Raw genomic sequence first — 25,131 nt, 5'->3', positions numbered from 1 at the left:
AGCCGATGTAGCAAAGGAATGGAGATGTTTGTGCAGTACAAATGGTCTTTATTAATACTTTACCCTCAGGGTTTTTTTTTTTTTTAAATAGAATAACAAGATAGACATTGAAAGTGTAAGTTGTGACTAAAGACAATAACACAGCAAATGAACCTCATACAAAAGAAAAAGAACACAAAAGCAGCAATAACGTAAGGTGGAAGTATATTCATATTGCATACTGGTTGTTTAATACATTTGCTGTAGTTTCAAGCCACTTCAGGCAGGTAGGTGACAGTTTTTATCACATTCAGTAGACAGTAGGTTATAGCTTAATACAGCATGATAGCAGTCCATAGATTTATGCAAGATTGAGGGGGAGAGGGATGGTGACATCAATCTTTTCATAACTCACTGTCACGTGAGCCTGGGTTTTCTTTGAAACCTCCAACAGGGCCGCTGCGATGTTGTTCTGGAGGTCATTGAGGCGCTCGATGATGGACTGAATCCAGGCCTGAATGTCTTCATTCAGCTGCTCAAAGGTAAAGGTGACAAAGATCTCATCAAACCTAGATTTCAGCTGAGTGTAGTACTGCTCAGCAACACTCATAGCTTCCCTGGCCTTATCAGTGATGATACGGAAGATTACGGAGTTGATGAAGTCGGCGTACACATCTTTGGCCCAAGCAGACACACGGTTTAGATCTTGTGATGCCAGAGTGGTGATGAATTCCTTTGCTGTGTCAATGCTGGTCTGCATGAACACAGAGAGCTTTTGCACAATGGTCTCCAGCTTGATGTTGCTGAGATCCTTCACAGCGGTGATAATTTGGCTCTGGATCTTCTGGAAAGCAGTTGTCAGATCATCCAAGATTTCTCTTCCACTGACGATGTGGGTGGACCCAGGGATTGTGAACTCAACATTTCTGATGTACTCAATTGCAGCCTCACTGTAGGACGCCAGCATCTCTGGGATTCTTGTGATGGCATCTTCAGTAAAATCACCAACGAAGGTGCTGATCTCTCTGTAGATCTCAAAGACAGACAGCTTCTCAGTGTAACCAGGGACTTGGAATTTGGTCTCCTCTAGGAAGGTGACTGCGGCCTTCAGCAGGGTCTGGAGGAATTTCTCGTACTTCTCCAGGAGGATCATGGCATTTTCTGATATCTTTTTGTTGAATTCAGTGAGGTCGGCATCAGCAATCTTCTCTGCTGCTCTGTCATACATCACATTTCCCTGTTCTTTGAGGTACTTAACAGCAGACTGGAGGGAAACCTGGAACTTGTGGATCATTTCATAGGCAGCATCAGCTTGTTCGATCATCATGTCCTTGATGTCGAATGTGGAAGTGATTTCTGGCACTCTCTCCTTGATGTTAAGAAGCATCTCACGTGGCACCTCCATGTTCCAGCTTGTCTGGATGTTCAGCTTATTGGAGTCAACAACATTCATCTCAATGCCCAGAATGTCCACATCAGTTTGAGGCTCAGACTGCAAGGAATATTAAACACATCGTTAGAACATGAGGAAAAACATTATAGAATGTCTACATATAAATAACATATCTTTTCTTTTTGAATATCTTCATTATTTGCTACAAATAGAAGTAATATATTTGAGAGCTTACCGGATATCTGCTGTAAAGCCTGCCATTCAGGTTGGTTGCACTCTTTGTCTGCATCTGAAGTCCAAGAAGACCAGCACTTGGGGAGGACATGAATATAGTCAGACCTTCCACAAGGTTTCCAGTGAGCTCCTGGTGGATCTCACCAACCACTGAGGCCAGGTTGATCTTGGCAACATTTGCAATGGATGCCTCTGTGACTTCCTTGTTGAGGGTGATGGTGCCAGTATGGCTACCCTCGAGAATGGCGTGCTCCAAGGAGAGTGTTGTGCCCAGGCTCATACCATCAGCAAGGTTGAGGGTTGAGGTGCCAGAGGACTTTGCGTTCAGGATGGGGAACTCAGAGGCAGACTGGCCATTGAAGCGTGCAATGATGTTATCCTGGTTGAGGAGATCAGCATTTGCATTCAGAGTGAGCATGGAGGTCTTCAGAGAGAACTCGTAGTTCAGGTTACCGATGGTGGGGATCAGGAGGGTGTGCTGCATCTTGGGCAGGTTGATCTTCCTGAGGGCAGCTGGCATGCGCAGAGTTGGCATGGTGATTTTACTGAAGTCAGGCACAGGGATGGTCTGAGGCACTTCAATGTTAAGCTTCTCATACTGCTCCTTGGCTTGGTTGTAAGAGGTGGAGAGAATGTCAGCAGCCTTGTCTTTGCCCTGCTCCAGGTGTTTGCGCAGAACGTTGAACGCTGGCTCCATGTCAATCTCAACCTTCATCATCTCAGGGTTCTTCATGTACTTCAGCTTGGAGTCCAGGCTGAGGGTCTGCTGAGGGGTGATCAGGATTTTCCTCAGACCAGCATCTTCCCAGAGGGACAGCCCAGTCACAGATGGGGTGGTAATTCCAATGAAAGGAACAGTCATTTCAGGAATGTCAATGGGAACCATCAGCATGTCAAGGTTAGCTTCACCGTTGAGGGTTGCAAAGACGTGCATTTCCGTCTCACCGTTGGCCATGTTGAAGAAGTGGGAATATTTGTACTGGTTGAAACGAGCAAGGCCTGTCCAGCTGGCTTTCTGCTCAGCAGGGTTGATGGTAACAGCAAAGTCATTCTGGAGGTCAACCTTTCCAGACATCTTCATGGGGAAAGATAGCTTTGAGTTCTCCTTGTTCTTGCAGTCAAAATGGACCTCGAAGGGTGTGACCTCAAATTCAAGTGAGTTTGCAATAAGTCCTTCCATTCTGCCAGTCATCTCAGTGTTGTGGGTGGCAGTCAGCTGAAATTTGGGCTCCTCCACTTGAGCTTCAGCCTTCACCTCTACGATGCTGCTCTTGATGAAGGAGGTCTCTGTCTCAGCACGTGCATCAATGTTAATGCGAGAGAAAGGTGTGACCTCAGCATTCATGTTCTGCTTCATTTTAAGGAGGTCACTGTTGGTCACAGCAGAGAAGGTCGTCTTGGCAGTTTCGGTGTTCATCACAATTTCCAGGTCGCTTTTGTGGGTGCCCTCTTCCGAATACTCAAAGATGGCCCATTTTCCACTTGCCTCATTGCCCAATGTCACAGTGATGGTACCAGCCTCGAGCTGTGCAACAGTCTTCTGGGTCATTGTGGTCTCACTGAAGATGTTGGCCACTGGCATGTTCACTTTGTGGTTGTAGGAGGTCTCCAGGGTGGTGGAAAATCCACTCTCTACTGCAAGGAAGGCATTGTTGACAAACTCAGCAGTGTAAGGCTCAGTAGTTGCCTTGATGGTTGTCTTGACAGAGGCCTGACCTGTTGTACCGTAGGAGGTTGTGTCTCCCTGGTGGTCCACAGAGAAGGACATGTGGTTCAATTTGACAGACTCAGTGAGAGACAGGCGGTTCCTCTTAGGGGCAGCAATGTGAGCAGTGGCATCCAGGTTGTATTCCAAGAGGTCAAAGGTAGATGTCAGCTGAGAGTTGAGGGTGGCGCTGAACTCTGGGGTTTCAGATGTGGTTGTAGAGTTCCGGAACTCAGCTGTGGTTGCCATGTTATGCTCTGGGGAAGTAATTTTAAACTCACCATAAAGCTTACCAAAGCAAGGCACACGGCTCATCTCAACAAGCCTTTGTTTTGCCTCATCAGCATAGCTCTCAAAGTCAATAGACTTGATGTTCTCAAGGATTCTAGCCACATATTCTTTGAGGTCATCCATCATCTGCTGGAAGTCGAATGCCTTCAGTTCCTCTGCAAGCTTGTTCTGCATCTCTGTGTATTTCTCCAGCAGTGGTGTGTAGTCAACAGATTTCAAAGTGTCAACTGCCGATTGCATTGCTTCCTTCACCTTGTATTGCTTCATCATCTCCACAGCATTATTCATTGCTTCCTCAACCATATTCTCAATCTCATACTGGGCCACAATCGCTTCTACCTTCACGTAGATTTCATTAACTTTTTCAACAATGTTGTTTGTCTTGACCAAAGTGACAATTGCATCCCAGATGGATTTTAGGACCCTGGTAATTTCCTCAGTGGGAATAACCTCAAGCACACTTTGCACGTACTTGTTGATGTTAATGGCGTTGATGAAGTTCTTCAAGTCCTGGATGAACATGTTCATGTCGAAGCTCTCAATGACGTCTTTCAGATCACTTGTTTTTTCCTCGAAAGTAGCCCTGATCCTGTACTTGGCATCGACCTCTTCCAGCATCTCAAGTGTGTTTCTTGTCAGGCTCTGAAGAGTCATGCTCAGTTTTTCCATGATTTCTGGCAGGTGATTAATGAGAGGCATCTCAATGAAGTGGCTATCGCTGTTCTTGTCGTACTTCAGGAAACCAGAGATGGCAAAATCTTGGTTGTTGTCACCATCCTTGTTCAGAAGATTGGTTGAGAAAGTGCCTGACGTCTCCATGCCCATTCCCTCAACTTTGTTGTAGGCAGTGAGCTCCTGGTTGAGGGCGTGGTTGTTCACCTTGGATTCTATCTTCATTGAGATTGTCTGCTCCTCTGGAACCAAAAGACTGTCAATCTTGTTCTGGAAGCTGGTTTCCACAGAGACTCCATTGTCCAGCTGGTGAGAGGAGGAAGCCCGGCATTCAAGTGAATGTGTGAGGTGAAGAGGCTCAGCCTTGAGGAGGAACTTGCTGTACAATTCTCCTGTCTGTTTTCCATACAGGCTCAGCTCCCCATCAGAGTTGAGGATGCCATCAACAGTTACCCTGAAGGGCACCATATCGGTGGCCACACTGCCTGAGAGACGCAGCACTGGGGAGTTGAAACGAGCTTCTCCGTTGTACTTGGCAGACAGTGCAACTATCTCCAGTTCAGAGCTATGGGTCATCTGGGCGCCCAGGAGTTTTCCGTTGCTGGTGCACTTGGCAGAAGCAGTCTTGCCAGCAAAGGTAATCTGATAGGTATGTCTCAGCTCCTCTTCACCATAGGTTCCCTTCAGTAGGCCAGTGGCTGCCATCGTGAAAGGCTCTGCATTGAACTTGGCATTATTGATGAAGTTGGCATCCATGATCTTGAGGTCGTTGTTCACATTTATGGCCAAAATGTAATTCTCTGCATCAAGGGAAATGTCATGCTTGTAGAAGTTGCTCTCAGTGATGACATTGTCAGACACTGAGGTGAACTTCAGTGATCCCAGGTTGATCTTCAGAGAGTGAGTGGTGTCTGTGTGGATCTCATTGTAGGATGCGGCCATGCTGTTGGAGAGGACCAGGCCATCTTCATTCAGACGGAAGTTCACCAAGTTCCTGGTGTTGGCATTGAAGAGATCGGCTTTGAACAAGCCATTAAGATGTGCCTCTGAGATACCGGCCTTGCCATCAACCTTCAGTTCAGCACTGTTCTCCTGGAAGGTTCCTTTGCCTGAAATGGACATGGCGGCACCAGTTGAGTCAATGCTTCCTTGGACAGCATTATCCAGATTCAGGGCAAGAACTTGCAGGTTGGTGGTGCAGCTTGTGGTCAGGCCATTTCTGTTCAGCAGCAGGACACCTTTGTGGGCGCTACGGTTTTCTTCATAGTTGATTGAAGCATCAGAATTAATTTCCAGGCCATTGTGATCCAGGGATGCCATGGTGGCAGCCATGGCACGGTTTGTATTGTCATCAACCTGGGAGTCAAACCTCATGCTAACTTTCTCCATGGTGGCAGAAAGGTCAAACTGGTTGCGCAGCATCCTCTCAGCAGCCTTGGTCATACAGTCAGACTTCACTGTGAACTCAGCATCCTTGTACTCAACATTTAGCTTGGTTGTGTGCTTGATCGGGTCATGGGTGACACTGGTGGTGGACACAAAGGACTTCTGGTCTGGGCTAACAGACATCTTTATTTTGTTCCGAATTTGGGCGATGGGAGAGCTCATTCTGAAGGCTGATTCGGCTGTTGCTTCCTTGATGCTTGGGTTTGCAAGGAAGGTGGAAGTGAGACTTGTGCTTCCAGAGACTGAACCCAGAGTGAATGATCCATCCATGTTGAGATCTCCCTTGATCTCAGAGGCTATGGAGGTCTGAAGAGTGCACTTCAGGGTTGTCTGCATGCCCAGAGAGCTGACTGCTGCAATCTCATATTGTCCTGTTGTCTTCACAGTATCTTTGATTATGAAGGACTCTGTGAAGTTGGCTTGAGTGTCAAGGTACTTGTGGTTCAAGGAGAAAGTCACAGTGGTCTTCAGAGTGTCCAGAGGTGCATCAGCAATTCTTGCAGTACCTGTATTAAAAAAAGAGAATGTATTCATATATAAGTTAGTAATGACCTTTACCTCATGAATCTGTGTATTTCATTTAATAGTAATTTGACAAAAAAAGTTACCCTCAGTGGTGTAGGACAGGATATCAATTGGACTGTCAGCTGTCATCCTGTACTTGGCGTTGTAGGCTGTAGCCTCAGACTCTTTGCCAGCAGAGATGGTGGCCTCCCAGTTGTAGTAGTTGCTCTCGACCTTGGCAGACACCTCAGCCATTCCGAAAAGTGGCAGGGTGAGGTCGTACTCAGATGGGATGGAGAAGGATGGGATTGTGAACTGTTTGGAAGGAACATTCAGACCAACCTGGTCGACAGACAGCTCAGGGGTAGACACAACAGGAGGGATTCTCAGGTCCTCAGAGGTCTTTCCACCCATTGGCAGGGGAATGGTCACAGTCATTGTGTCCTTGTTGAAGTGGTACTTCAATGCACCCTCCCTGTGATAGACAACAATATTTCAGTTTTCCCTTTTACCATCAACTATAAACCTGCTCTAATTGAAAAATCACAAATCGTTACAGGCTTTGTTAATATAGGCAAGTATATAAGTTTAGTTTCTATTGAGTTAACAGCACAAAATCTCAGCCACAGTCATACAAGGTAGGGGTTTAAATGTTTTACTCACGTCTGCAGATACAGCTTCTCAGGCATGGAAGGAACGACTAGTTCTGGTATGTTCTCTCTCAGCTGTGCAATGAATGGAGCATCAGTGGCAACCTTGTCCATCCAGATCTGGGAAGCCTATAACATGATACATTTATAAGATAACTTTATTAAACCAAAACACCATACTGAGTTTAGATTGGTATCAAAAGATAGATAGACAAATGGATATGTGTCTCATAAAGATGTTTTTATTTTAATTTGTACCTCAATAGCTTTGTTGTAGATGTGACGCAGTTTCATGTCAGTTTTGACCACCTTCTGGTCCAAGATGTCCTGGCTGAATTGCTGGAGCCAGTTCTGGACAGCCTCTGTGCTTGGCAGCATCTTCGGGATTTCGGTGCTCACATCGGATTTAACTTGCACCTCCATGTCCTCCTCTCCTGAAAAAAAACAATTCACAATCAGGGCACAACACGAGATAAGTGCTGAAATCTCCTTGCAGTGGACCAGTATGTAGTGAAACTGTTAGTATGTACTTACTGTAGATGAAGGTGACCTTCTGCAAGGAGGAGATCTCTGGGAGCTTGATGTCACTCTCAACTTCCAGAATAAGGTTCCCATCCCTCTTCAGAGAGGCAGTCAGTGTTGCATCAGTGCTCAGTGAAGGCACGATCAGCTGCAGCTGCACCAGACCTTCTCTCATGGCCTCCATCCTATAAAAATTAGGATAATTCACTTTAGCTCAGTTAAGCAAACTATCTACTTTCCATGTGATAGCTTATATGTGGCATTGTATAATGAACAAAATGACAAGGACCACTTATTATCTTTTACTCACAGAGATAAAAAAATTAAAAGATCTGCGGGCTTACTTGGCACGTCCAATAAGGGACATCTTGGGAATATTGTGGTTGCTGACGTCAATGGTGATCTGCTTTCCTCTGGTCTTGGAGTCAGTCATGCCAACCTTGATGCCTGCCTCCACATCGTAGTCAGGGACCTGAATGCTGGTGGTCAGGATATTCCTGTTTCTGTTGTACTTGATGGCAGCGCTGGCCACAGTGGGCTGAGCACCTGAAATTGAACAGAATGTCAAGAATGTTGGTTACTTTTTTTCTTCTTATGCCATTGGCTGGTAATCCTACATTTGAGATATTTTCTTATGTTGGCAATATTGTTCATTGTAATTCAAGATTATGATAACGGTAAAATTAGTCAAGAAAATCCTCCTACCTTCTGCCTTCAGAGCCAGCTCGATCAAATCGACCTTCTGACGGCCCTCTTTGCCCTCAGCAAGGAGGTCATAGGTGATGGTGGCAGTGTACTCGGTGACCTCACCAGTAGGCTGAACTTCAATAGCGAACCTGGAAGAGGGAACTCTTTTAGAATCTATGTTTCTTAACCAGTAAAACAAATTTAGTTGTTCATTATTCAGTTGAATTTTAGATGTATGCTGCACATACTTGGTCTCTCCGTTGAGGGGGAAATAGGGTGCCTCGTCAGAGTGAGCCATAGAGTAGCGCACTGTGGAGCAGTACTCCATTCCCTTGAAGAGAGGGTTGCACTCATGGGTATTGGTTCTGCCTTCAGAAACCGAGGGGATCAGGGTGGCCTGGCCAGAGCTCACAGAAAGGAGTCTGTTGCTGTTTTCAGAAAATAAAAAGAAGACAAAAACTCAAATATTCTGTGGATGCTAAGGTATTTAGCTGCTCATGTTTTTGCTAGTAATTGCACACATATTGTTACTGCCACTTTGTTTGGTAATCTATTGTAATGTTAGGAATGATCATACTGCTGTCCATAGAGCGCCACACTGAAGCACAGGGAGAAAGAGGTCAAGCATACCGGACTCTGAAGAGCTGGGTGGGACCCTCAGGTGCAGGGATGGACAGCTTGATCTGGTTGTTGGCCATGGTGATCTTGGCATTGAGGCTGCTCTCATGGTACATGTTGGTGTGCATCTCAAGACCAGAATCCATGAATTTGGGGATGTGGACTCCCATCTTTGTCACGAACTCCAGACCCATAGACGGCATGAAGGACAGCTCCTTCTGTAGGATGACATCATTACATGGAGCACAGAGTAATGTAGAAATATAAACATAAAAATCACAGACCACATAACTTGTATCTAATGTATGTTCTCCAAAATGATGGATGTCTATTTACCACAGACTGTGCGATGTTCAGTCCTCCTTTAGCTCTGGGAACAAAGGTACCAGACAGAGCAACTTTAAGAGGGAAGCCAGAGGCTGTGGGCAGGGAGAACTCGTTGTCCATGAACATATAGTAGGCAGTGATGGTGTTCTTAGAGCCAGAGGTCCACTCCTTCAGGTACTGTATCAGAACAGAGAAATAACAATTTGTCACTACATGTTTTGCATGATTATAAACAGAAATACCTGCAAATACACATACACATTCACGCAAAACGTCACATTCTTTACACATACCACTTAATGCAGTGGTGCTTTTTTATAGGTAACTATTGCTAATGGATTCATTAAATACACATACATGTCTGGGCAATATCATCATGAAGATGTCAGTATACATCAGGGCTTGGTCAGCGATGTCCTTGAGCTCGTTAGCTTTGATGTATCCAAGCTCAGATCCCATGATTCTCAGGTAGGCCATGGACTCTGGGGCCTCCTGGGCTCTGACGTTCTTGGCCAGCTTGTTGAAGTTGCGCACGATTTCCCTCACAAGATTCTCGGGCACCTTCAGGAGAAACAGCAAAAATGATGGATGTGTAATGAAACATTATACTAACATACTAAGATCACTTATCTCAAATGAAGGAGAACGAAGAAGCATCCCTCACCTGTTTGTCACTCTTCAGGGACATTCCCCAGTTCTCCAGAACCTCAACCATCTTTTCTGGCATCTTGTCTCCAGTCCAGTACATGGCCTTTGACATAGTATCAGGGAAGAATCCGTTCTTTCCAAACAAAGCCTCAATGGTGGGCTCAAAGCCTTTACCCTCCATGCCAATCTAGAGGTAGAGTAAGAGTATGTTAAACCAAAAATCATTAAAAAAATAACATAGAAAATGCACTGAAAATGTCACAGAAAGTAAATATTGTCTGTTATATGTTTCAGTTATAAAAGAAAAAGCTAAATGCACATACCTCCCAGATGTCAAGCTTTTGTCCGAAGGCCTTTAGGGTAGACTCAAGCATAACCTCCCTGGGGAGCTGGCTGCTTGGGTCAAAGATGAGATTGCCCTGCATGCTTGTCTGAATGGTGTCCTGAGGCATGGAGGCATCCATCTTGAAGTTACGGGAGTACTGTGTGATGTCACCAGAGACATCGATCTCAATGCCCTTGAGGGCCTCAGCAATCTCCTTGCTCAACCTATGAAAGCCAAGATGCAGAAACATAAGTTACGAGTTCACGTAAATAACTGAGAGTATGATCGAAACCTATGCAAGTGAATCAACTGGGCACGTGATTGGGACTGAAATTGTGAGTTAATGGTACGAATGCTTTGGTGAACATTTTGTAGTTGTATTTATTAGCTCCCTTCTTAGGACTTACTTCTGAGTCTCAGGGTCCTTGGAGTTAATGATGTTGTTGACGTGGGAAGCCACAAAGGCCTTGACCTGCACGTTCTGGTCCTGAGTGAGGATCTTCTTCAGCATCTCAAAGTCACTTGCTTCAGGGTTCCTCATTATGATGAGGTAAGCAGCCAGCCTCTTCTGAACAGCACCCTTACCATACTGGGCTACTCGCTGAATGTTGGAGCGCACCTGTGTGAGAGGGAGAAGAAAACATACATATTTAGGAGTAAGTAAGGCAGTAGTGATAGTCTGGTGTAGGACCTGTGGAGTTATCCTTACATTTATGTATGCCAACTGTATTTCCAATGAAGGATAGACACTCTGGACTTTGGTTTGCTTAATTCGTCCTTCCAAAAACATTTATTTAATATTTACCTCATCGGTCACGGACATACGCCTGAAGGCCTGGATGGCAGCCATCTGTACAGACAGGGTGGTGGTAGGCTGTCTCATGCATTTCAGCAGACTGCTCTTCAGAGTTGGATCTACGGCTTCCATGGCCTCTCCCATGTTTCCAATAACCTGTGGGAAATTTTAATGATTACCTCTAATGTGTAAGGCTCGGGCGGTTTTGTTTATTATTCTTAAAAGCAAAAGGTGGTAAACGCAGGGTTGTGTACAGTGATACATACCCTCAGGGCGAGGAAGGTCTGTTCCTTATCACCAGCACAGTCAGCCCCAACGATGGAGGCCATGAACTCATAGACGGCAGCAATCTCAGGGGTGACCTGGCCCTCAGCTTGGTAGAGCCTATGGGTGAACAGAAAGAAGAATTTAGAACCAGAGCTCTCACAGCTTTCACTTTTACCAGATCTTTCACACCATAATGACAGTAACCGCGTTTGTGGCTTGTATTAGCTTTTACTCACTTCCTGACCACGTTGCTCAGGGCGAACATGATGGGTTTGCTCTGCTTGTGCTTGGCCATCTCCAACATGTCCTGGACCATACGGCGGGATGGGTGGGACAGCATTCCCAGGGCGTAGGTGGCAGCATCAACCTCCAATGCACCGTCGTCAAAGTACCTCAGGGTCTGCAGCGTGGCACTGGTGCACTCTGGGGTACCGCACTGGGACAGAGCCTGGAAGGATAGTGGCATGGAGGTGTCCAGCATCTCCTTGAGGACTGGTTTCATGGTCTCGAAGGTCAAGGCACGGAGCTCGGACACCAGTTTCTGGAACATGCTTGCCCTCTGGTGGCCCTGGGAGTCGGGGAGGGTGAACAGCTCGTTAAAGGCAGTCAGCATGGCCTCAGTGGTCTGGACTGAAGTCTTGTCGTCAGCACTCTCCATGGGAAGGGTCTTCAGGTTGGCCTCCTCTGTTGAGGCACAGAAATTAGTTGCTTAGGTGTGTATGACTCCATCTAAGTGCTATTTTGTTCAGGTTTGCATATCATTCTGTTTCTTTGTGTATGCTTGAGTAGTTATGTAATGACTGTGACCTATCAATGATATCACTGTGGTGAGGGATTACAGGACTGGCAACTGCATAAATTCAGTGGAAATAAAGAGTTATTCAGAAATAATTACCATAGCTGAAGATTCTGTCATTGATCTTGCTTGTTCCCTGCAGAGTCAGTGTCTGTTTCACCATGGAGGAGACTCCAAACTCATTCCTAAATCAGACAAATATAAACAAATGTTAGTTAGTTTGTATGCAGATTTGGTTGAAGCAAACATAACAGGTAAGAGAGAAATATTTCCAATGACGTTTCGTATAATATTAATGAATGTATATGAATAAACATACAAAGGCACAGTTTACAGTGTGTAATGCAATGCAGTGTAGTAGGTAAAACGTATTTCCAATATCAAAGCTGAGCACACAGCTTCTGTGCATTTGTGGGTGATGGGGTATAAGGAGAGTAGAAGAAGGAACTCACTCGTTGGAGAAAGGCAGGAAGAGGTGCTTCTCAGTGCAGATGCCGGAGGTCATGTGTTTCTTCTGGTTGTCAAACTGATAGTGGCAGGTCTGGGTGCTTTCAATCAGCTTGGACAGAGGGTAGTGCTAAAGACACAGGGAACAAACTGCATCACTGACCTGCAGGACTCTGCCAAAGTTGTGACTTGTAACTGGAGAGGCTAAATAGAGTGTGCTTTTCAACAGAAGTAAAACAACTTTAATGTTTGACAATGTCTAAGTGAGTTTACATGTTTTGCACATTAAGAACATTCTAGAACAGCAATGCAGAGTTCTCTTTTATGTTGCACCCAACGCTGAACCTTTTGAAGTGATTATACGTGTGTTTTCATAAGAGTGAGAGAGCCTGTGACTATGCCAATGACTGTGATTATGTGCCAGCTGTGAAAGACTCCTCACCATGCCAGTGATGATGGCCAGGGGACTGGTGGTTTCCCTCTGGGCCACAAAGCTGTCACAGGCAGACAGATCCCTGGTGACGGTCACTTCAGTGGCAATGTCTTCTCTGGCATTGACTATGAAGTCAGTCTTGCAGATTCCATGGACTGTGGCCTGGAGGGTTTAAAAGGAGAAAGATAAAAAAAAAACATGAGAATGTATATGGTTAAGCCCAATCCTTTTTGGCTTTCACCACAGAATGCCAGTTACTTAGATTTTAAGTGTGTTAGAATAACTATACAGCAGGTAACCTGCAAGAAGCAAAATACTTTTTTAGAAAAACAAATTAAAGGTCAACTGTAGGTTTGACCTATCACACTAATGACGGCCATCACCCCCGCCTAATCCTGTCATTCTTGGAATACTGTGTCCTGCTTGAGAATTTATTGCCTCTGATAGCAATAGTAATCTTATCACTCTGGTTATAAATGCTGTGTTTGCTGTTAAGCATATTTTGACATTGGAATTGAAGTGCCTTGATAAAAAAGGAGTGATACCCCAGGTCGTCCCTAAATGACCTAGAGGAAGTAAATGGAATAGGTCAGCCCTTACCATGTTGTTGTTCTTGCCCTCCTCCAGAACAGGCACCATCAGGGCAGAGACAATACCCCTCTTGATGTTCAGGATGTTGGTGGGCTCATCCTGCTCAGGGAACAGCTCGACTCCAGTCTCACCCTCAACGATAACTTTCAGGGAGTTTCTGATCAAAGAAGGGAATATGAATAGTGTTACGTTAGTCACTGCTTATGGAAAATTCAGAAACCCTTTGCTATGAAGACCACTCAACATCCCTAGGCTTTTCTTTTAGCATTTCTGGTATTTTTGTCTGTCTATTTAGTAGTAGTTTGTAGCGTAGTGTGTATCTTGCTAAGGTGTGCCGTAGACGTACTTTTCCATGGCAGCACGGAAGGCGTCAGTCTCAGCAGCGGGTTTGTAGGTGGGTGTGCCTTCGGCAACGCCATCCACCACCTCGCTCAGGGAGCACTCTGTGGTACGCAGGACGAAGCTGCATGTCTGAGGGACGTCAATCTCCACCTGAAAGGAAAAGACAAGGTGTTTAAAGGGGGAACACAACAAAACTAAAACAGAAGGCCCAGAAGCCACTGGGTATGAACTGTGACAAGATGGGGTCCAGAGCTATCTTTACAAAGAACTTCAAATAGATGGAGAGCCTTTTGGGTAACCCTCTGCTTGTGTTTGACTTTAAATTAATTTAAATGACAACTGTTTGAGATTGAGTATTTGACACCATCAACAGTTTAATTTACTTGAAACACACTGTGTGGAATGGCCTATTGGTGTAATGTGAGGGAGTGAGGTTGTTCTTGGTGTCAGACCTACCTTGCAGCTGACTTTGGGTCCGTTCTTGATGTTGGCTGCTCCGTTAACGGTATTGTAGGTCTCAGCTTCATACTGGTACACGTAGTTCCTGAAGTTCTTGTACCGTTTTGCCACTAGAAAAGAAAACAGTAAGAAAAAAGGTCACAAAAACAAATTGCGAACATCTGCTAATATATATACATATATAAAAAAGTAATTTGTGTCAAATGTAACATTAGAGAGTGATGGTGAAACTGTAATCTACAAAAACTGATAATGTTGATAACAGAGATGGACTGTGGCACATGATAAAACTGATAGGGTTGAGCAAGGGAACAAGATGGCCTAGACACAGACAGTGATCTCATCATCATCATCAACATCAGGGTTCAAAGTCACTTGCTTAGTTGGAAGTAAAATGGGTTCAATAGGTGAAGTTGTGCAACACATCATGAGGATGTTGAGCTCATGCCACTAATCTGATCAGCATCACCTCAGATTGTTTCAGTGTTGCGTTTTATACAGCTTCAAAACAGATTATTCCAACATATATATATATATATATATATAGATGGAGAGCCTTTTGGGTAACCCTCTGCTTGTATTTGTCTTTAAATAAAATTAAATGACAATTGTTAGAGATTGAGTATTTGACTACACCATCAACACAGTTTCATTAACTTGAAACACACTATTCATATTCATATTCATTGATATATGACCATTGTTCACATTTCTCCAACTCACAAATTCTACTTTGTGCTGTTATAAATATATAATATAAACTTACAGAGACATGTTGGAGTAGTTTCATCAGCACTCTCCACGTCTTCTGTTGAATTGTGAAAAAAGGATTATCAGTTTAACTCAAGCCATGCTGTGTCCAGTGACAAATATATTAAACTTTGTATCTTAATCCAAGGAATAGTACACATGATTTCGGTCTTAACAAATTATCAATTCAAATGTAGGACCGGTCATTTTTTTTCAGTCTTTGTGTAATGATATCGCCATTCAAGATGGTTTCAGTGGAAAGCAAATTTAAAAATACCATCTATTTGGCTTTACAACAAATTCACATGCAGCTGTATAGCAGATGCTCTGGTTCAACACAGCTCTTAACTGCAGTGAAGAAGTATTAATTCCAACTTAATACAATACAATACACCATTCCAATATACAATACAACAGACAATAAATGGTCTCATTTGTCTAACTGTCAGCAGTCTAACTGTCAGCAGTGTTCCTCCTGAGCTGGAGTGATACTCACGGGCTACAGCATAGGTGCTCAGCAGCAAGAAAAGGCAGAGCTTTGTATTCCCCATCTTGGGTTGAATAGAAGCTCCTTAGCCTTAGCAATGAAGCGAGTCCACTTCGAAAGGAAGACTGAATCCTCAGCCAGCAACTCAAGGTTTTTATACTTCTTCACTGGAAGGGAGTGAATAGGGAAGGTATAAGTAAGGTAATGGGGCGGGGGGGGGGGGGGGGGGGTTGGGGGGGGGGGGGGGGGGGGGGGTGTCAGCAATTGCAACAGATAGCACTGACTCCAAAGTTCACACAGGCGCTGTGGCAGGCCAAAGGCGAACCTGGATCATAAACACCACCCAGGATCTGTCGGTCAGCACGGGGCCTGATTAAAAGGCACTGATTGCATCGGGATTATCTTTCTCATTCCAAGCCCCAGTCACCTCAGCCTTTTTTGGGTTTCTTTTACAGGTAGACCCCCCTGGTCAAAGGTTATTTTCATTCTTTTATAAACCTAATTGTTATGAAGCTGCTTATTTAATTTGTTTTACCTAATCATAGTATTGATTGTTTTTTGTTTTTTATTGTGAGTGAACAGTTTGGTAACATGGACTTTAGATGACCTTACAAAAAGATACAACATTGGTTAAAATTAGTTTCAATTATTTTATTAGGCATGAAGGATCTGTGAGAATCATCAATGCTCTAACTATTTATTCACAAAAGTAATATGATCTATTCCAGTATCATTTCATATAAAAACAACATATTTTAAAATGCAATATTAGTTACATTTTCTCATGTTACAGTTCAATATCCTTCATCAACAGGGTAATATTAAAATATAAAATACATCATAGGATGACAGATTCCTGAAACCTATAGCCCATAAAGCATATCCATTAAAAAGATGAGAATTGCTTGTGACTCATATGTCACAACCTAGGTGACTATGTACCGAGAAACTTGAACCCACCCAAGACTTATCTCCTGCAAGGGAGTCAAAGGGAGAAACGAAACAGTAGAGAGTGATGGTATTTTTGTACTGGAACAATGTTGTCTGGAAGTGTAAATAGAACATAAATCTTGATATTTCGCAGATTATAGATGTTGTCATGAAGCTATGCACTCCAATGTTTGTACAGTTTTAGATTTCGGTGGATTTAATAAATCAGACACAATGTAAGTACATCTCAACAACCCCCACAAGTTAGTTTGCGTAGCACCGGGCTAGAGCATCAAGGCCTTTTGGCTCCTGGCCTTTTGTCTATGTTGGGAAGCCATCAGACCTGGACATTACGTGGCTCGTGTCTACAGCCACGACAAGAAGACATTAGCATCTATATGGTCATACCTGGCCCTTTTGTAGGTCCCTTTTTTTAAATGGCAGCATCATAATCATCATACCAGCCTGTTTGTCCTTTTATGAGGTAAACTCAGTGGCTCTGCCTGAGATTTCTAGGTAGTTGACACTGATGAGTCAGCCTGTCTGTGTCATGTCTCTTATGTATCAGTTAGGATAAGATTGTATTGTATAATTGTAATTAAACTGTCAAAAGAAGTTTAAAAAAAATATGACACTGTAACCTTCCACCTAGAATGGACAAAGCAAATTACAAATTGTCGTACAAAGAAGTTTGCTGCTGCCATAACCGGTGGATACACTGAGCCGATCATTTGGGACACAGGAGCACACAGGAGCAAGCATTCACGTTGCATAAGACAAGCTGAGGCAAGCCACCCTGACTGATGAGCTTAGTATCAATTCCTTATCTCTTGGGAAAGTGTCACATGCCAGAAAGAAGAACCCTTACTTAGCGACTTATACTTTGAAAGAAGAACAGGTTTTGCGTTAAAATAAAGTGAGAGAAGAATACATAAAAATCACACTAGGTGTTTTGTGATAAACTCGTATTGTTCTATTAGAAGCCATAACCGGATTATTTTAACTGTTCCTATGTGAAAAGGTGTCCTTTTCATGATTTCATTTAGTTTAATAACCATGCACACTATCAATATAGACTATATGTTTGATATAGGCTCTGTAGGTTATAATATCATTATAAATACGTAGTTAATTTTATTTTAAGGGCAAGGCCAATCAGGTGAGCCCTCAGTATTGGAGTTCCATGAAAATAGGAAATATATATACTGTATATGTTTGTGTGCAAATATATATATATTTATATATTGTAAGAGAAAATGTGTTTCTTTAGCACCTGATTGACCCCAGCTGAATACTGACATTGTTCTGGACATACTGTACATATCAACTGGCAAGCTTATGGTATTTTTTAACACTCTGGAGAAGGTACAAATACACATGGACTGTGGCTTGCTGTGTCACTATCTCAGCCTTTGATCATGAGCACAGGCCTGAAGTTGGTCTTGGATATCTTACCAGAAAGATGGTGAGTCCAGTGACTGCCTTTGCTCTAAGTATTACGTCATGGTCACCCAGGGGAATGAATATCCCTCATCTATCTTCAGAGGTTGTAAACAAATGACACACAGCTTACATTCAGATAAAACGTGAACAAAATAATCTTCACACTAAAAAACATGTTAAACATATAAATATTAGAACAATATTAGTGTATTCACTCCACTTTGATGGTGAGAGCAAGCTCTTTTGTAAGAGTAATTTGTAATTTGCAGATTCTTTTGTAAAAGGGTACAGTGACATAATAGCCATTCATTTACATGCCATCCTTTAAAATCCCTTCAAATGTTAATTTTAGTATCAATAAAACATTTAATGAATAGTGTCCTTCATCCATACTTATTTATAGTATTTATTCATTCTTTTTTCTTTCTTACTTTCTTTCTGTAATGTTGCAGTAATGTTGATGATATTGTAACATTGTGCAAAGGTTAATCAAAACAAATGGCAGGGCAATACACAACACAGGTAATGTGATTACATAATCATCATCAAGAGAAGGGAGACATATTTTGGGAGATCTTGTGGTTGCATGATCAATCGGTTTCACATCAGCCTGGTTTGATTGATCACTGTTAGATCGGTTCTGTTGACTTGGAAGCTTAATCTCACCTCCTTCATAAAGTGTTGATAAGTTGGAAAACAACCAGCCTGATTCCTGAATACTGACCTTGTTTTATTGGGCACCTAGTTCATTGGTCAATAATTCTTACTTATCCTGATCAGTTGTGTGTTTTACATCTTGATTGTACTGCTATAAAATAGATGCAGGTATAATAGGTCATAGTGACCTCATTTGCTGTCTGATCCAATCAAGGTGTGATGGAAAAACAAAACATGAAATAGTAAAAAGCGGGTTTAGGTACTCAGACACAAAACAGTAAAAAACATGTGATTTCATCAAGCTCTTTGTGAGAACAACGTCTGTTATGTAGTGCTAATGTATTGTTTTCTCCCTCTAGTGGTTAAACTGTTTCAGGCATCAGCTTGGGCTTTCAACCTGTAAGAACAGTACAAACCTCAGCTTGGCCTAACTTGCAATCAAAGAGCCTGGTAGCGATAGAGAGGGAGCAAGACCAACAAAGAGAGAAAGACTAAGATAATGAGAAAATTGTAGGACTTATCAGTAGAACTAATGTCCATGCTAGAAAGAGAGGGTGAGAGGGAGAGAGAGAGAGAAAGGGAGAAAGAGTCAAAGAGAGAGAGAGAGAGAGAGAGCGAGAGAGAGAGAGAGAGAGAGAGAGAGAGAGAGGCAACATTTATATATTCACATTATGCTGCGCTTAGAGGTAGATGTTATTGGTAAGTAAGTCAAACTCAACCAATTCACCTTTTCCTTTAATAAAGTTGGTGTTTGTGTCAGCAAAAAAGACAAGATGGTTCTTTAAACAACAACTCAGAGGAAAAAGGATGTTTTCAAAGTGATAACAATATTTGCACTGTATAGGTAGGCCAAGGGACACCACGTATGTCAATCAACAAATTAATATTCACAATACATTCACTTAAAAAATAACCACGACAGCATAGTACCGTATATATTGGACTTGTGTCCATAACCTCTTACTATTCTGTTCATGAAACACACTAAACCCCAAGATAGAGGGGATCTGGTGTTTCCTTTATACAGTATGACTAACAGAATCAAACCACTGCCTTAGGTCTATTCTACATTATATAGATGTAGAGAAAAGTAGTCATCTGGCAAGAACTAACACAAGCCGTCCTTAACAAGCAAATACACCACTTCTTTTCACACTATTACAACTGTAAAGAATGCTATTTGAGGAGTGTACCATGCATAAGGGTGTTTACCAACCAATACCAGCCAGGAGGATAGATTAAATAGTTCTTCTGGCTTTAATAACTCACACTGACTCGTCAAGTCATTATTTCAACAGTTGTTTGGTGTTTGGAATTGTTTCTGAGTAAAACATGTATGTTTTACAGGCAGGGGACGACTGTCTAAACATATTAAACCCAATTTTAGCCACCAGCGAGTACATTTTGTTTATTATTCATTTTACATACATGCTGAGTAGACTAAAATAGGTTTACCACCAATAACAAGGACCCTATACTAGAGTAATACAAGAATTTAATATTGTTGATTTAGTAACTAAATCGAGTCTATTTTGCAGAAACAGTTGGTTGGCCTTCTTGCATTAACTTGTTGTTGCTGTTGTCGTAGTTGTTGTTGAAGAATACAAAAAAATACCACTATTTGTTTCACACAACGGTTTCATTGAAATAGATGCCTCTTGTTGGTCAAACGTGATGTGCATTCACAGGATTCAGATTTGTGCCTGCATTCTAGAACAAGAATGTAGAGTAACCCAGGCAAGAAGTGCTCCACAGAATGGAACGTCTACTTGCTGTGGATGGGTAATCGCCTACCAATGTCTTGCCTACAGAGCATTAACAGACCCTGTTGTGGGGATTCCTGTGTCTAGATGTCTGAGGGCCTGTCAGGGAAGCATCTGTGGCTTCTCCGCTTTGTGGCTCCTCTTCTCTGAGCAAGATTCATTTCTTCACAAAGCCAGACATCTTACGGAGTCCCTTGATACGGTACAGTAAGCCATTGATAAAGTCCTAATATAGGGGAAAACACATGGTTGGAGGGAATTTTTTTTTTTATTGTTTATCATAAGCACAGCTTTGTCTCAAATTGTCTTATTTAACGTAACTGTATTCATGAATTCTCTCTCACAGAGGATGTTTTTGTTGGACTTGGTTTGGCTATTATTGGATTTTATTTGATTTGTTTTGCCTTCTTACCTCTTTTGGTTTACCACATTCATGTAGGAGCGCCTTTGGAGAGAAAAAACAGGAAGTTCAGTTTAATCTCTGTACGATTTCAAGTCAGTGGATATTGACTTGAATAAAAAGCAAAAGCAGTGAACGTTTCACAAACGCACATCTCATGTAATCAGTCCATCCTTTGAGGCACTTAAATCCTTTGTTGTAAAAATAATGTTGTGTGAGAATTCCCATAATTGTATAAGTACCCCATCTAATTCAACCACCATTATTTTTTTTATTAAACAGTTGTTTTATTTCAAATTTCAGGCTCTCACCCGCAGTTTTGACCTCTGTTCCTCATCTGACAAATCCAAGAGCTCGTCAATGTCAATTTCCAATTCAGGGATATCCTCCTCCTGAAAATAGGTTCAAGTCAGGTGATCAAGACAAAAGATCTGGCACAGCAATAGGTCACTTGTATACTGTAAATGCATTTCATTACCATGAGGCACAGGAGTGTTTCACACAAAGCCATGTGGACTGTGTGGGTGAGTTGACTGTATTTCCTTTCAGAAGAAGGTGCTTTGTCTGAGACCCACGCACGAACGCAAACATATTTCAGGACACAGTCTCTTTTGTTCCGATAGCCTGCAGTGCAGACCCAAAACTACCCAGAATGCACTGAGGGTGCACAGAGCCCCCTGTTCCCCCACTGCCCATGCTAATGGACACAGAAAAAAGAAGTGAGTCCGTGGCTCATTTGCGTTCAGTGCATCTTCTCCTAAGGCAGATCTCTGGGAAGAATTATATCCACACACATCTCAAAATCACATATGAGCGATGGGGTGAAATGCTTGCACATTACACTGGTTCTTATATCACTTTTTGAATAGTGTTTCTGACACTTTTCTGGGTGGATTTCATGTGTGACACATGTTATACATGCAAGTCAATACTTGGGACTGAATCTATAGTAGCTAAAACTATTTTCACTCAAAATAGACACTTCTGATCCATTGGGTACTGCAGAGAGTTGGTTTGATAATAAAATCAAAATGCAGCCACACAACACAATCTTTTTTGATAAAGCTATAGTGTTTGTGTTTTTCTGTACACCAAAAAGTTCTGCTGCAGTAACAGAAGTAATTCGTTATCTCAGTTTTTAAGGTATAGCAGACACAACACCACTATTAGAAGCTGGATATCTGTGAGCGCTGACTATCTCGGGCAGCTTTGATCAACAGAAAGAATTTGATCAATAGTTTGAGGTAAGCAGATCTGTAACTTAATTAGATAAAATGTCAGCTTGTGTAATGCCATTTTACGAATGTCCTCTTGAGTCAATCAACAACCATATAAAGACACACCAAAGAGCACCTCGCCTGTAAGCCTAGACATGATAGACTGGGCCTCGCAATTGATCATTATTTATTATCATCTATTATTCAACAAAGTGGATTTGTAATTGGAAGACAGAGGGGGGACATATCAAGCTCTTTCCTACTTCCTGAGAATCTGACCACTCCCCGGAGGGACCGAGTGCCTAGTGGGCCAGGCTCTGATGATTATTTGATGATGATCCCAGCAGCCTGCTGGATTGGTAAAAAAAATGGCTACTGCAGCATAGAGCCATGCCAGAAAAAAAAGAAGTTGGAAATGGATCTGCACATGATGGGGGAACAGTAATCATTAGTGACTGTAAACCTAGTTACCAAATGAGCACACAAACAGTCATTTCTGTACTTATACTAAATGTTTTAATTTAAATGAAATACAATTGTGGATGGTGCTGTTGTGTTTTCAGTGTATTGCTGTTTTTCTTTTAGAACTTTCATATCAGACAGCACTCCCAAAAGTTAAGATTTACTACATTACCAATCGAAGAGGCTAACTGGCAACCCCCTGCTAGAACAGTGGTTAAAATGGCTGCCATCTTTCAGCAGAATGAAATGGAAGGAAAACAGGTCGAATCCTGACACTTATCTGCTGATGGATGGGGAAACTGTGGGTGAAACACAAACAGTCCTGCACCCAATGCTCTCCCCAAAGACCAGACACCAGTAATTACAGGAGTCTGAGTCAACACTGACCTGTTTTGAGCTAAATTAGCCAAGCTTCAGAGTAGCAAAGACCACAGGATAACTAATAACTTCCATAGGCCCATATGTCATCAGCCGTGGCTCCTTACCTTAAGAAAAACAACAGTGCTACTTGAAATGTCTCCCATATATCCAGTGATGAGAGACAGGTGGAAGTGCAGTTAGGTGGAAGTGGAGTCCTTTCCGCTGGGTGTCTGCTCACTGAGATAAAGTGAATTTGAATGTATCTGTGTTTATCGTGCTTCCTGTGCCAGTGAGTGTGCTGCCAGTGCTATTTCATTCTGCACTGGAGCCATTGCCTATGTTTGCAGGAATGGTATTTTAAAATACACAACCAGTAGCTTACAGTTTCTCAGTGTTACCCATACAGAGTGTTGTCTATACAACTACAGAGGTTATAACTATGAGACATTATTCTATGTGAAATGTTGTTGGAGAGCAATTCAGAGATAATACATTTCTCTTCAAAGATTTTTATCTGTACGGCATAATTCAATCACATTTTATCAACACACTGAATTTTGGCACCGCAGTTTTTTTAATTCAAATTTACTCATGAAACATTTTAAGATTGAGGCAACAAATGCCAATCATGAGTCTTGCTAATGGAGGACCACTCACCAGGCAAAGCAGCTGTGCTGCGCTCTGATACAACAGAGATCACCACAGGTGATTATCTTTTATTGTGACTGTGACCCTGAGCCATCTATTTAGATTGTGTGACTAACTGTATGATTGCAATAATAGTGCAAGAATATCAGAAAGGGGACAAATTATGTCTCTGTGTGAAAATCTGAAAAAACTGAAACAAAATGCGTGTGAGTGTCACAGAAAGTTTTGATTCTTGTGCTGTTGGTCTGCTTCGAGATAAGAGTAATTCGTGGAATATCTTAGCTTGTTGGCTTGACTTATTGCTGGGGTTATCTTTATCGAGAACAGTTAGTGCTCGGAAATATCTTGGGATGATAGGACTGCCTAACTGGGAAAAAAAACAGATAACTCTCTTACACAAGAAATATCTCAGCTGCAGTCAAAAATGCAACACTTATCCAAATATGTTTTACTCCATTCTTTTAAATTCAGCTAACAGATGACAGGTGCTCTCAAGCAAGAACAAAATACTTTTGGGCCTCCTCAATATGTCTGAGACAATGAATTATACCTACAGTTAATCCACAGAAGCTGACTGAGTAGCGCTAGTCGTTTGAATGTAAGCAGCAAATGCATGGCAGATGAATGGAAACGGACATATAGAGGCCAAGGGGTCTGCCTGTGTTTGTCACTTGTCACAACATATCCCGAATTACAATCAGTTTCATCGATTTCAGAACCTAATATGACGCATGTAAAAATTAGAACTCTTGTGTTTGTAAAATCCCTCTCCATATTCACATTACAGTAATCAAATTATAGCCGTTGAAGCCCTGATGCCCTGTACTTCAAACTACTCTCCTGCTCTCATACATTTGATAAATTGCACACTTGTTCATTGCCTTCAAACCACAATCTCTGTTTGTTGTTGTTTTTTCTTCATTTTTTTGCCGTCTCACGGAGAGCAAAAAAAAGCAGACCACATGACATGAACCCACACTCTGTCTCCGGCACACTAGTCTGGCATTTTTATTCACTAGAGGACAAAGGAGCCGAGAATGTCAGAAAGCTCCACAAAAGACCACTCTGGGCCGGAATGGAAGAGAGAGAGAGAAAAAAATGTCTCCTGTTATTTGCTGTTAGATTATGCACTTTACTCTGGCACTCTCATGAAGTTACTCTGTGTTCTCTGGCGCAAGCACACTGCGTTCTTCAGATCAATGTTCCGTCAGGTATCTAGGGGGTTTATGATACCTGCTTTCAGCTTACCATACATGCTCACTGAGAAGATGAGGCAAAAGCATACACGTAAAAAAAAGAAGCTAAACCTGACTGAAAGCCGATAAGGTCAAGGTTCAGATATGGTCATATGGCATGCAGAGCCCCCAAACTCCTAGTGGACAGGACTGGTTAGTGTGTTTTTACGCACTATGCTTTAAATTAAGGATTTAAACGATATGCTGTTGTTCAATCGTTACTAAATAGCAAATACTACAAAGAAGCTCCAGACAGGCAGTCAGTGAAGACACCCAGTGGGAATGTAAGCTGACAGAATATTGGATATTGTTCCAGAACTGGAACAGTCCTCCCAGTAAAGGACAATGGCTCTGAGGCAGGCTAGAGCCACACACCCCACTGGAGGAAACACTGAAGGCCTGTCCTTCTGCAAAAGCTTTAAAGGTACAATATGTAAGTTTTGTTGTAAAAAAATAAAGAGGTTTCAAGAACCCCTGTGATGAAATATTATTGAAGGGACAGTGAGAACATAACATTATATATTGTTCCCATGCATTTCATTGATCAGACACCTTAGTTTCAGGTGTTCTTTATTCAACAGTCTCTATACTGAAATTACTCATTATGTGAACTATTATGAGTAGACATTTCTGAAACTACTGGTACA

At 42.4% G+C, this 25,131-nt stretch overlaps 2 protein-coding genes across 2 annotated transcripts in view; both read right to left on the bottom strand.

Annotated features, from left to right (window-relative positions):
- Positions 1-340: 340 nt before the first annotated feature.
- LOC308360044 (apolipoprotein B-100-like) lies at positions 341-15,433 on the bottom strand (the record flags this gene model as incomplete). Its single annotated transcript, XM_080831793.1, has 26 exons — positions 341-1,471; positions 1,608-6,226; positions 6,329-6,699; positions 6,888-7,003; positions 7,133-7,308; positions 7,409-7,581; positions 7,741-7,942; positions 8,102-8,232; positions 8,332-8,511; positions 8,714-8,919; positions 9,038-9,205; positions 9,386-9,589; positions 9,693-9,863; positions 10,000-10,225; positions 10,409-10,620; positions 10,807-10,953; positions 11,064-11,181; positions 11,301-11,748; positions 11,960-12,045; positions 12,313-12,437; positions 12,750-12,902; positions 13,341-13,488; positions 13,678-13,823; positions 14,130-14,242; positions 14,899-14,940; positions 15,379-15,433. The coding sequence occupies 26 exons, from the start codon at positions 15,431-15,433 to the stop codon at positions 341-343; spliced, it is 9,867 nt and encodes a 3,288-aa protein (XP_080687919.1).
- A 4,886-nt stretch (positions 15,434-20,319) lies between these two features.
- Positions 20,320-25,131, bottom strand: part of LOC308361157 (protein phosphatase 1 regulatory subunit 14B-like) — a gene marked incomplete at both ends in the record, with an annotated part of 6,829 nt that continues 2,017 nt past the window's right edge. The window contains 3 exons of the mRNA XM_080833420.1: positions 20,320-20,388; positions 20,575-20,607; positions 20,874-20,954. Of these exons, the coding sequence (XP_080689546.1) occupies positions 20,320-20,388; positions 20,575-20,607; positions 20,874-20,954 (183 nt within the window). The remainder of the gene's footprint in view (positions 20,389-20,574; positions 20,608-20,873; positions 20,955-25,131) is intronic.

This window comes from Sprattus sprattus (assembly GCF_963457725.1).
Source record: "Sprattus sprattus genome assembly, chromosome: 2".
Classification (NCBI taxonomy): domain Eukaryota; kingdom Metazoa; phylum Chordata; class Actinopteri; order Clupeiformes; family Clupeidae; genus Sprattus; species Sprattus sprattus.
The sequence above is the reverse complement of the archived record's forward strand: the minus strand, read 5'-3'. Positions and strand labels throughout refer to the sequence as shown.